The sequence below is a fragment of the Phasianus colchicus genome, chromosome 15 (assembly GCF_987193195.1).
Source record: "Phasianus colchicus chromosome 15, bPhaCol1.hap1.1, whole genome shotgun sequence".
NCBI lineage: Eukaryota > Metazoa > Chordata > Aves > Galliformes > Phasianidae > Phasianus > Phasianus colchicus.
The window spans coordinates 4,479,018-4,492,500 of record NC_143450.1 but is presented as its reverse complement, the minus strand read 5'-3'; the positions used below and the strand labels follow the sequence as shown (position 1 = coordinate 4,492,500).

General features: G+C 35.0%; 1 protein-coding gene across 1 annotated transcript in view; it reads left to right on the top strand.

The window, feature by feature from the left end:
- Positions 1-13,472, top strand: part of DOCK2 (dedicator of cytokinesis 2) — a 158,304-nt gene extending 144,832 nt beyond the window's left edge. The window contains exons 45-52 of the mRNA XM_031598014.2: positions 234-410; positions 1,765-1,848; positions 5,278-5,415; positions 6,995-7,122; positions 8,628-8,808; positions 10,095-10,215; positions 11,164-11,309; positions 12,645-13,472. Of these exons, the coding sequence (XP_031453874.2) occupies positions 234-410; positions 1,765-1,848; positions 5,278-5,415; positions 6,995-7,122; positions 8,628-8,808; positions 10,095-10,215; positions 11,164-11,309; positions 12,645-12,719 (1,050 nt within the window). The 3' untranslated portion in view covers positions 12,720-13,472. The remainder of the gene's footprint in view (positions 1-233; positions 411-1,764; positions 1,849-5,277; positions 5,416-6,994; positions 7,123-8,627; positions 8,809-10,094; positions 10,216-11,163; positions 11,310-12,644) is intronic.
- Positions 13,473-13,483: the final 11 nt, after the last annotated feature.

Sequence of the window (13,483 nt, the reverse complement as noted above, 5' to 3'; positions counted from 1 at the left end):
GTATTTCCTTTGTGTAACAGATTACTGAAATACAAGAAACATTCAAGTCATAAAAACTACAAAAAATGAATTCTTAGAAATGATTTTCAGCTGAAAATACTTTATTTTAATTTTCATAAGTAACATATCTAACATATCTAAATGTGCAGTTCCATTTATTTATATGAATAAAGTTAGAAATAATCTATCACAAGATTTACTACATATTTTTCATCTTTTTTATTTCTTTATAGACTACAATTAGTCCTCTAGAGAACGCTATTGAGACTATGTCCACGACAAATGAAAAAATTTTGATGATGATTAACCAATACCAGAGTGATGAAAACCTTCCTATTAATCCACTTTCGATGCTTCTGAATGGAATTGTTGATCCAGCTGTTATGGGTGGCTTTGCTAAATATGAGAAGGTAGGAGAGATTATTTTTAGATGTACTACATGCTGGTCCTACTCAATGGTGATACACTTTCTTCACAAGTGGCAGTGAAGTCTCAGCTGAGAATATGAAGGCCACAACTCCATCAGTTAAAAGATTGTTGTACGCTGGTCACCTCTGATCAGGAGTCATTCAAAGCAGAGAGTAGCATAGGTCCAAAATAGACACAGGGAGAGTAACAAGCTCAATATTAATAGCAATTAAAAGAGTAATATACTTATATATTTCATATATGTGCATACATTTTCTACAAAATGTAATGAAAAAGGCTTTCACACATCAAGAGGTTTGATCTGGAATAAGCAAATCAAGTTTATGAAACAGTAGGGCTGTAGGCTTTAGATGTGTTGCATTGTTATCAGTGTTTCTCAACAAATGCAGAGCAGTATTTGTTAAAAATTGGAACACAAATATATTTTTTTCTGCTATATGTGGAAAATTGGACATCTTGAGGAACTAAACTGTAGCAAGTTTGTCCCTGAGGCCACTTTGTTGAGGGGGAAAAAAAAAAAAGGCAGCAATGTTTAATAATTCATATATTCAATTTTTGATTGAATTCTAAATTATTAAAGTTTACGATGAAATTGAATGTAAAACTACTCCATAGCTGTAGAGAGTTATTATTTCTGCCTGCCATTTCCTGATGAAAAGTATATGCCATGCACAGGAGGCTCAGCATGCTAGATGGACTGCAAGCATGCTGAATGGATGATATATATATTTACATGAACACACACATAAAATACTTTCAGTAAGCATGATTTACTCTGATGGACTGTGACTTATGCCATGTTAGTCCTAAAGCATCACTTCTTCAAATGGTTGGCAGTTACAGACAAATAACTATTCTTCCTTCATACTTGGAGGGTCAGGGGATGGGAGACAAGTAGTTTCTTTCCTCAGAGAAGGGTAGTATGTATGCAGCACCTAGCTCTGCTTATGTATGACAACATTCATTTTCCTTCTAACACTAGCTAATGTTAGTGTAAGGTACTTGAATAAATTTCTGATTTCAATCATGTAAATTGTGGCGCTCCAAATTTGTGCATTTTTAAGTTTCAATGCAAGCTTATAAAACAAACAGTTTCTTTTTCAGTAAGTGTCTGAAGCTGAGAAGTGTTGTTTGAAGAATGAATATCTTAACAGAGCTCCTCAGTTCTCAAGTGATATAGCAATTAATTATCACTAGCAGCACCTGGCTAAGAAGCATGCATATGACTTTTTATTTAATGACAAATATTATGGTAATCTGTTGGAGTCATTGAACCAATCACTGATCTCTTTATTTGTTGAAATGATGGACTGAGTTATTTTTTGTTTGTCTCAGGCTTTCTTTACAGAAGAATATATCAGAGACCATCCAGATGATCAAGAAAAGCTGAATAGACTTAAAGATCTAATTGCTTGGCAGGTAACATCTTTCTATCAGCAGTTAACTAAGGCTTCCTCAGCTGTTTTTGTTTTTGTTTTTTCTTTCTATGACTTTCTAGCAGGACAGTGTAGCATCATTTAGAGGACTGTGTTAATTTTACTGTTTTTACCCATGCAAAACTCTTACTTGAATATTTTTTTTTCTTCACTCTTCACTCCCCACTGTGAGGAGGGAACAGAAGAATAAGATTCTGGTTAGAAACTCTATACCTTTTGTTTCAGAATAGTTCTAAAAGCATCACCTATTTATTATCTTATTTAAATACGAATGATTTCTTGTTAAGAAGAAAAAAGGATTTAAACCATTTCAGTTTTAATGTGCCCAACAGGACGCATGAATTCTGTTACAAATCCTCTGAGATCACTGATAATACAGCATGACAGTAATTCTTTAATGTGTGATGTAGCATGACATTGCTGCAATGTTCTTGGGGATCTAAGCTGCCCAGTCCTTCAGATTTGGGTTTTTTTTAGTCTGAAAAATGGAAGAAATGGCTTAATTCCAAAAATTACATCTTATTTCCTCAGGATTATTATTATTATAGCACTCTTTATAAGTTCAGTGAAATGCTACCAGAATCAGGGAAATTACCCATACAAGCTTCCTATGGCCTGGGGAAAGTAGTGGGCCAGAAAAGAATTTAAGTATTTTGTAGGAAAATACCATTTGGAATGGTTTATCAAAATCTATATATAATAGGCTACATTCATGTTCAAAAAGTTCAGGACTTCAAACTCAGGTTGTGTATTTAAGGACTTCATGAAGTGATCGGAAAACAAGCATTTGCAAGCATAAATCGTCTTGAGAAGTAACTCTTTCCTAGAGGCAGCTGTGTTTTCTGTGTTTTTATTGTTTTGGAGGATTTTTCTTTGTTATTGTTTGTTTATGGATTGGTTGGTTGGTTTTACATGAGAAATCTTAAGAAATCTTAATGAAATGCTAGTAGTTGCTCATAGGACTTATTTTCATACTCAGTGACCATTCAAGATTGTTGCTACATGTCTGTTTTATGGCAGATAGCATGGAATACTGCTAGTGAATATTTTAAAATTTTATCTCCAGGGGAAAGCAAAATATTCTGCCCATACTAGAAGCACTGAGGTTGTTTCGTGTTGTATTTTTAAGCCGACTAACCTGCAGAGCTCTTTTGTTCTTGCAGATAAGAATGTATTTACACGAGGTAGTAGCAGGAAAAAAAACTCTATTTCTGCTAGAATTAAGGGAAGAAACTCTTCTCATGAGCATTTCCTATGATAACAGAGAAGAGAAAACATGACCTCATAAATTCTCAGTTCTATTTGCATTATCTCATCCAAACAGAAGTTATTGTCAGCAATATATGGCATAATGAATGACTGTGAGGGGAGACTTGAACTTTTGCACAACATATTTTGTTAAGAAAACTCTAACTTTGAGGTCTTCTGAAACCTAGATGATTTAAATGAGAAAGAGCTGTTTGCAGTGTAAATTAATATACAAAGCAATTGCTGTATCAAACTAAAATATAGCGATCTCCTTCCAAGAGACATGTAATGAAATAATGTGAGCAGATCTGGAATGTTACTATCAGAAGTGTGTGGCCTAACATATTTCATTTCTGTGTTCCATATCTTTTTCTTTGTAATATCTGACTCATTTAAAAAAAATAAATAAAATCCTTCTTGCTGTTTTAATCTGATGCCATCCTTTTAAAAAGTTGGACTTGAAACAGCAAGAATTAACCTTTTATTCCTCTTGCAGACGTAAAATAAATTTTTCAAATAGTTGTAAAGGAAAGGGGTCTCTTACTATTCTCTTAAAGTTTTTGATGCTCCTTCCCATCTCATTTTGATTCCTTACCATTTGGTGATTTCTTTGAGTCAGCTTTCTCCTGTATCACTGGCCAACACTGGCTCATGTTCTGAACATCAGAAGAACTCAGTGCATGCAGTGCTATGAATTGATGGTTGTGGCATGAGGAAGTGAAATGGTAATCTGGATCTGCCCTGGTAAATCTCTTAGAGAGGACAGATAGATCTGTTGTCTTCAATAAATAAGTTTTAATGCCATGTTTCTAACAGGTGCATTGAATTGAACTATGATAAAAAATGATCAGGTTAATGAAGAGCGATGTATACAGTATTAATTGCACTTATATGGTCAAAACTCAAAAAGGAATTTAAGTGGATTTGATAAAAAAAGAAAGCACAGGACAGAACACACAAGAAAATATTTTACTGGGAAGTAGCTAAGGCTCTGTAATAAAGTAGTTAGGAAGGGTTACCTGCAGAAGGGTAGACAAGTCTGTTGCACAAATCTCATGAATCACCATTTTCAAGGACTGAAGAGTAATGAAAAGTCATTCTATTTTAAAGAGAAACACCACAATTTTTGTCTTCATGAGTACAGTTACTATTATTTAAACAGCCTGTAAAAGTATGTCATCCATCATCTTTGTTTTTAACTGGATATTATTACACTAATATAGCAGAGATATCAGTAGCAATATAAAAGCAAAGAAAGGAATTTTAGGGAAAAGCAAACAGAAAAGTACTATAACTATCAAATTTGCTTCACTATACATTTACTTTCTTTTTTTATTTGACAAGCAAGCTGTTCCATCTGGCAAAGGGTGAGAATTTTTAAGAAATTTCAAGTAGAAGGAGTTGTTTAATTAGCTGATACAGAAATATCTTTTCCTAAAACATTCCTGAAATATGAGTTTGAGAAAAGAGAAGCGCAGGGGTAACATAGTGTAGTCAGTTTGGTTAGTGAAACTTCTTCTGGCTTGAGTCGTTCATTTCTATACTGAAGAACTTACTGAATTTTTCTTGAGATGTGCATAATGCAAAGGAAATCTGCAGAGTAAATTCCAGAGAAAGGAAGAGGTCACCTTTCAGTAATGAGGCATTAGCATGCTAAATTGCTGCAAAAATTGTCAGAATGATCACACACTTAAGCCTCCAGTAAACTGATTTCAGTGAGCCACTTTTCCTCCATTTGAAAGAGCACGAAACAACTTGCTGAGAGACCATGTGGATAATTTTCATCCCTGCCATATTTCTTATAAACCATGGCAGGCATCTTCAAGAGCAGGTATTCTAGAGACCTTCTTACTTATTTTAAACTCACATGTTTAATTTCATAAGGCTTTAGCATTAAATGCAAAGGACAGAAAAAAATGTCACTATGACTGAACAAGTCCACTTTCAAGAGCCCTTTTCAACTGGTACTGATTTGCCTCTTTGCTGCTAAAACCTCCTGTACAGTAACATCACTCCTGGTCACCTCAGTGTCAGCTAATAAATCTATCCATCAATCACAGTAACAGCTTTGTAGTTCATTTAGCAGATAATCGAAATAGAGTTAGAGGACCTGTCAGACTCAGTTGATTTTCTCACTCTTTTCTTCTTTTTTGCCCTCTTCAAGATACCCTTCCTCGGGGCTGGAATTAAAATTCATGAAAGAAGAGTTTCCGACAATCTTCGTCCTTTCCATGACAGAATGGAGGAATGTTTCAAGCATTTAAAAGCGAAAGTGGAAAAACAGTATGGAGCCAGAGAATTGGTATTGGTGTCCTTTTTAACTCCTCTCTTCCACTTTCTTTACTTAATGCATATCTTGTTCTTCTCTTCTAAACAAAAGCATGTACTAAATTTTTGTTTCTCATGAGTTATCTTGTGATCTGAAGGTAATAAGACCTGAGCTTTTTTAGCCAGAGAGTTGATGAATCATCTGACCTATTAAGCATTCCTCATTTTGAAAGATTTGGAGTATTTTTTTAATTTATAGTTATTATATAGTTTATATATAGTTATTATTTATATTAAAATGACAATTATTTTCTGCTTCCTTATAGTATTTGTACGTCCTTACAAGGAAGTAAAAGCAAATTCTTGTGCTTCTCAGATTTTTAGTTTTTCACAGTATCTTAGAGCTTTGATCTGAAATTGGTTTTCCTTTGCTAACCACTTCAGCTGTATTGTGATGTAAGTAACACTAAAAAAAATTAGTTGATAGTTGATACTAAAAAGAAATACAGGAGAATAGTGGCACTACTGCCATTTTACCATGTCTACTTCTCTTTGATAGCTGGCAAAAGTTTTTTTTTATGAAAAGAAAAGGAAAAGTAATGCATGAAAACTCTGCAGAAAAAAAAAAAAAAACAACCTTGAAAATAATTCTTGGAAATGTATATGTTTACAAATCTTGTGAAAATCAGTCTTGATACAAACAATATGCAAATACTTTATGGATAATGAAGGGAAAAAAAAAAAAAAAGGCCTGTGTTTTAATATGAAATGTTTTAAAAATGTACTACATATGTTTAAATTGAAATCAACTGAAGTAATCTAGAAAAGTAACTTATGGTATTTGTGCACTGGGAAATGCTCAAAAATCTGGCTTATTTCATGATGCAGTGGTGAGCTAAAGGCTGACATGCTCATCTCAGAAATATATGGCCAAGAAATGAACAGAGCACACTACAATTCTGCATTCCAGAGGTCAATCCTGAAGAAAGAAAACAATTCTAGAATTAGCCAATAAATGCTATCCTTGTTCCTGCTTTATTAGCAAAGAGGAACAAGAAAGCATTTGGAAATATATCAGATTTTTTTCAGTTAATTTGCTATCAGGATGCAAAGTATAAATAATTGTCAACATCAAGCTGATTAATATTTTCATGCTTTGCATAGAGATGTGGTATAACATATGATTTTGTACATGATGGATACATGAGAACATAGAGAATCCTCCTGTTCTTCCTGTTTGGCTATTTGGGAAATACAGTTTTGTCTTCGACAGCAAATACATAATGAAAAAGGTTACATTAATGTGTTGTGATGTCAGAAGCTGTGGTATTGAAGACAGAACATGATTAATGTCTTCTAGGAAGGACAAACTAAAGCTATAAATTGCATTTTATTTAGCTACTCACTGTAACTTAGATTTTGAGAGGTCTTAGGTTAAGACCCTAAGAGTGTATCCAGGAAGAGGAAACAATCACAGTAATTAATGGTAGCAAGTAACTTCATTTATACCAACTGTTAGAACATCTTGCTGTCTTTAAAACCTAGAGAAAAGGGGTGAAACAAGGTTGATCCAAATGTGTTTGATAGAAAACATTCCTCTGTTCATCTTATAGCCAGATTTTGATGACAAGAGAGTAGGACGGCCAAGATCGATGCTGAGATCCTATCGCCAGTTGTCGGTTATTTCAATGACTTCCATGAATTCAGACTGCGCCACTCCAAACAAAATTGCTCCAGAAAGGTTGGTTATTCTTTGAGTCCTGTTTTTAAACCAGTTTTATGGGATGAAACTAAAAGATTTACTAGAAGAATAAAGAGACTATCAAGGTTGAAGCCCACTAGCAGACTCTCCAGGCTGTGCAGAAATTATTTAAACTTTAGCTATCATTTCTTCCAATCTTATAGATCCAGTATTTCAACCATGGTAGACAAAATACACTTGAGTCTCACTCAAAAAGAATTTCTTCAGAACAACCTGAGTGACAAAATAATTAATTGAAAACCATAAAGAACTGGGGAAAGGGAGGGATGTCCTACTGTACATTTTAACTGCAGCTCTGGAAAAAAAAGTTCCAAAGAACAGTTGTAGATGTCTTTGTTTAGTTTTTCATCCACAAGTTGTTTTGAGTGTTTAAAAAATGATCCTTTGGGCACAGAGTTTATTCACAAGCAAAGCATATATAAAATGGTGCAGTGTTTGTGATTGTTTTTTAACATCTCATCTCTTTTTTTGAGAATTTGGCTTATGAAAAGTAAAAGGTCTAAAGATGTATGACACTAACTTGGAAGTCTATTTACCTAAGATCCGCCTATCTTCTTGTATGTTTGACTGACAGTTCAGTGTTAAACCCTATTTCATTACATTTTAAATGCTTCCACGTTTGAGTTTTCTAACAAAGTTGCATAGTATCACTTCATGAGGTTTTTTTCCTAACGTTCATATCTAAGTGTGTAGCACACAACCATGATTTGTGTCGTAGCTACCAACTCATGTCTCTAACAAAGCTGGGCACCTCATATGTAAGCAGGAAACTATATCTAAGCAGCTGAATCATGCACCTGTTGTGCTTTCTCATGATACGTCTCTCAGATGGCTCAACAAAGTAACATATTTTGCTTTACCTCTTTGTAAGCTGTGAAATAATTTCAGCCCCCGTGTTCAATTTCATCAGCAGAGAGGGAATAAAGCTAGCATTAATTTCTTTTTTTTTTTTTAATAAATGAAAAATAGCCCAATATTTAAATCATAAAAAATTTAAGAGTGTTGGAGGAAGATTTTATCACTTCATGCACTGTTGTCCTATATGGTGAAATAAATAGGAGGATGCATTTAAAACATGATTAGGGACAGTATTACTCCTGTTCCACTGTGTTCAATAACCAGAATAGCAGGTCTTGCTTTCAGCACCATCATCACCCCACATAAATCCTCTTTATGAGATCTCACCCCATCTTCTCTAGGAGTCCTTGAGCTAATGCACACATGTTCAAAAAGAGATCCACGCTTCTTATTACTGTTTTACAATCTTTACAACATTTAAAGACATTGTAATACCTCCTGAAGGCATCTTTATTAGTATTTACAATTGCTAACTGAAACACCTCACATACTTTCTGCCAGCGGTTAGAAAGTCAAGGGAAAGGATGACCTGCATTTATATTTCACGGGGAAATTATGTCAGAATACAGGTGACTTTGAAAATATCATTCAGCAACTTCTCTATTTTTTCTTTTTTGCTCCTGCAGCTTTGATCTAGAAGTAGTGCTACCGAAACCAGTGAAATCAGAATCGGAGAAGAATGCTCCACAAATTAATCCTAACCCTGAAGTTAAAATGAGAAGGTCCAAAAAAAGAACAAAAAGAAGCAGCGTGGTGTTTGCTGATGAGAAGACAGCACCTGATATTTCCATCTCTGATATGAAATGTGTATGTTACTGATTTAGTCATATTTTATAATACATAAAAAGAGGAAATCAATCCTTTTCTTATCCAAAAAATATATATATCACATAGAACTCTAGCTGTCATAAAAGGAAATACACAGGATACGGAGGCAATCTGACCTGCTGTGAATGAGGTTTGCAAGATGCTGAGGAAGAAACAAATCAGTGGAAAGATCAGATATATTCTCTATGTGCTTATGATGACAGATAGCTCTATAGCTGCAGAATTCTGAAGTCTGTTTAACTTAAAATGGAATACTACATTGTGAGGGTTAAACATGCTTTCCTGTTGAGAGGAAATTCACTGTGCTGACACTTCATGGCAGCTCCTTGTAGTCAGGGCTATTTCAAAAGTGATGAGTCCTGTACTTCTTGTACTTTGTTATGGAACATGCAGCTGTTAGAAAACTGCAAGATTGCAAACAGTGTTCCTCAAATGGTGTCAGACTGAAGTTTGGAAGCACTGGCATCTCTCACTTCACAGATCATCTGAGTGCCTTTATCACACTAATAGATCATTGAATGTCTTATATAACACACACAGCATTTGGTTTTTTTTTAATACTTTAGTCCTCAGGAGACTTCATGTAGTGTAAAAAGAATTTAAAAAATTTGAAAGATGTCTTCTTGATAGACAAGCCCTATCTAAATTAAAATATCAGGCACTGCATGACTGCTGAATGAAATAGAGTGCAAGTCATTTGATCAAAAATTTTGGAGGAATCATCAAAGGGAAAGTGAGTTGAGTAGAAAGCTAAGATTCTTTTGGGAGATGAGTATCTTAGCTCAGAGCTCTTCTAACTATTCTAATCAAGTCTTAGAGAGATGGTTTTGTATCTTTACATATTAACTAGCAAGAAGTTAAATTCACGTCTGGATAAGTTTTCTCTCTTTTTATTGACCTGTGAGTTCAAAGATCCCTAAAAGAATAAAGAGGGAAGGTACATTGCAGGAAGTTACACTGACCCATCCTTTCTCAAGGATAGAAAAGGAAAGAAGGAAAAAACTTGATTCATTGCAGAATGGTTGACTTTGGGCTGATTGGCTATCAAGTTCAACATTTGATTTCACAGTTTAGGAAATTTTGAATGAAGCAGGACAAGCCTCTAGTCCTATCATTAGTTAAGTAGGAGAAGAGGCTGATACCCACCTTGCCAGAACCTCTTTTCAGACATTTCTCATATCCTTATCACAAAACATTATTTTGCTTGGATCTTTGTTCCTTATATCTCACTTCATTGTTAATAGCATTACACTTTTTTAAAACAGCTGTCACGGAAATACGAATTCATGAGTGACACCAACCTCTCAGAACATGCAGTGGCACCTCAGAAAACATCTGTCCTCAAGCAGATGAGCTCTGTCAGTCGTTCTATGCCAACTATTCCAGGTAAGCTCCTTGTGGTAAGACTATGAGCATTCTGCACTTCTTGGCAACTTGAGAAAACGATGAAGGGATTGCTCTGAGCAGAAGCAGGCAGCTATCTGTGTGTGGCCCTGAGCTTCTGAGACAAAGATTACATTTTAAGCATGTATTGTGCATGTGAGGCTGGACTATTGCTTGATAACACCGCTACCTAGTAGTAACATACAAGTTGTAAAATCTTTCTGGAGCTCAGGATCTTGCTTCCTTGTATGGTATGAGCATTCCCTTGTGTTCAGAAAGGCAAGTTTATTCATCTATAGGGCATTGCTTGCAGAAGCACGGGCTTTTCTTGTCTTCAGTCAGCGCAGCGTGAGAGGGTTTCATGCAGGAATAAATGCTCTGTGCCTTGCTTTGGCAGGTGAATTTCCCCAAAGATTGCCCAACAGTGACATTGTCAACTTCTGCTGTTGATTTTAGAGAATAATCTTATAAGCCTTTCTCTGAGAAAGAGGAAGGGGAAATGAAGTAACACAACTGCCCACAGGAAAACTTAAGACTGTGTAATAGAGAAGGGAAAAGTATAACTTGAACTTATTTCTAGGCCAGAGTATGCAGACAAAATGTTGCACAATTTCAGTGTCCTTTGTCCCACGCTTTTTTCATACCATATCTGGCTTCTTAGTTTGCACTTCATTTAGCCCTCTCATTGTCCCTATCTTTCTATATGGCTACAACAGGCATTTATTACAATACAACAGTAGTTTCCTATCCAGACACAATCTGTGAATCAAATTTATTGATTTTTTTTCACTATTCATTTACAATGCAGTGAAGCTCAGTATTCTGAGGAGTAACTTTAGATTACAAAAGTCTTTTTTCTCTCTACTAATTGCATTAGATATTTCAAATTCTGCTTTATCTCTCTCTGACTCTCCTTTTTTTGTTTTGTTTTGTACAACATTCTGTTCTAAGGATTAACTCTGTCTGTCAGCCCTGTGGCACCTGATGAAACAATTGCATCACACAGGCTGAGTCAGCCAGTGTTTCCTTCCACCATCTCAGATGGTGATAAGAAAACCGTCAAGAAAAAGAAGGTGAATCAGTTATTTAAAACAATGGTAAGTTCTGTGTGTTTATGGTAAAAAGAGCTGCCTCTTTAAAAATTCTAAGCTATGAAAATGAAGTCATTTTAAAACATCATGAGACTTTATGTTAAACTGTTGTCTATTTTGCTTCTCTCATCAGAGAGAGAAGTGGAAACTCTATGGGTAAGCAAAAATTTGCCTCTGACTGTGCTTTTTGAAGTTAGGAGGTACTTGATATGTTTAACATAAAGGCACAGATGTGCACTTCTGCATCTGTACCACAAGAGGTCATGTTTGACCTGCTGATTTTCTCTGACTTATATAACACTAGCAAAACCAGGTGTTGTTCAATTGAGTTACATTGTGCAGTTTCACTAGCATCAGGGCAAGGTAATCTTTGCATATATGGCAAAATGTGAAGAGTGTGAGTTAGTTTCTGGTGTATGAGATAATTGTTATAAATTAGAAATTGTCTTACACTGGAGTAAATGTGTCTGAAAACAGTTTCCCTTCCTTCCAAGTAGTAAACCTTTCTCTGACTTGTGTGGAAATTTCAGAAGATTAAACACCACTGAATTAATGTGGTGTGTGAGAGAAACAAGAAGTATTCAGTGCAGATATCAAGATTCAGAGGTTTTTGAGTTATCCTATTATTTTAGGTAGGAGAGGACAACACACAGATGCTTGTGGCTATTGACATACATAGTGCTTAAGCATTCTGTGACATCTGTAATGTTTTACATGTTACCTCTCTACTGATATTTCAAATAAAAGATTGATTTCTGTATTTTTGTTGACTTTTTTTTTCTGGTGAACAGGTTTCATGTCCATCCATTAATTCCTTCAGTCTTTATATAGATATATATGAAAGTAGGTGCTTCCAGAACAACATATTGTATATTCAGCAGTTAGATGTTTCCATACTCATTTATTTCTGGTAGGGACAAAAATACTCTTAATTTGAAGCTTGTAGAGTGTAAATCATGTTCAATTTATCAGGTAGTGTTCTTTTAAGACTGAGGAGTAACAACTCTTCATCATGACCTCATCCATACACATTCAAATGTAAACTGCATATGAAATTAGAACAAAATGTCCCATTTTTTCAAATCTAAAAAAGCACTGAATAAGAATCCTTTTAAAATCTACTAATATACTGCTTCCACAGTATCACTGAAATAATATAAACAGGTTTAAATACAGATTTATGGTTCTGAAGGATAGAGAAATGAGTTTAAACTATGAGAATTTGGTCAATGATTTTTTCTCTAACCATGGAGTATGGGCACAAGCTAGTAATTGGTACACATACCAAACCAATATAATCATCGTTTTAACACCTGTCACTCTGTTCCTCTCTTTTTGCAGCGAATTTCCAGAGTTCTAGAAGATGGAAAGCAGCCTCTGGAGCAGCATTTCAAATCTTCATCTACAGACCTATAATTCATTCTGTTAAATAACCACTTTTCAAACAAAAATAATTACATATACATATGTGTATATATCCTATTTTGGACCACTATCTACTGTAAAGAAGGGCACCAACAATATAGGTGACTAATAGAGAGTATGAACAAAGTATTCAGGGGCTCTGATAACAGTTACACCATACAGATACAGGAATAACATTTAAAGCAAATACTACAGGATGGGCTTACTGGGATACAGAACAGAAGTTTATTGAGCCTCTGGTTATCCAAATCAAAGGGCATTGTGTATTCCCTGTGCTAAAAACGGTCATGGTAAGAAAGATGCTAAAAGGTCATCTGCAGTGCTTACCACATATAACATGTAAGTCCTGTTCTGTCCTTTTCTAAGAGCATATGAGTTATCCTTTCTTGTAGCTTGTATAGACACATTCTGGTTACCTTTAAACTACTGCTGGCAGTGTGGTCAAGGCAACAGATGGCTCAGTGCAAAACAGTCACTAAGATCATACTCTATGGCTGTTGGATTTACAGTCCTCAAGTTCTTCTGCTGCTCCTACCACACTGATCTGTGTCCTCATATGTTTCTCAAAGTCGAGTCTTTGACTGTGCCACTGTATGACCAGGTTATTTTCAGAATGGCAGCTATTATATTAAAGCTGTGCAAAAGTTTACTTAGATGTGTACAACCAGTTGTATGAGACAACCAGCAGTGTGATAAACAAAAGTTGCATTTTCTGTTGTTAATCAATAAAATATTAAAACCTTACTTGCCTTGAA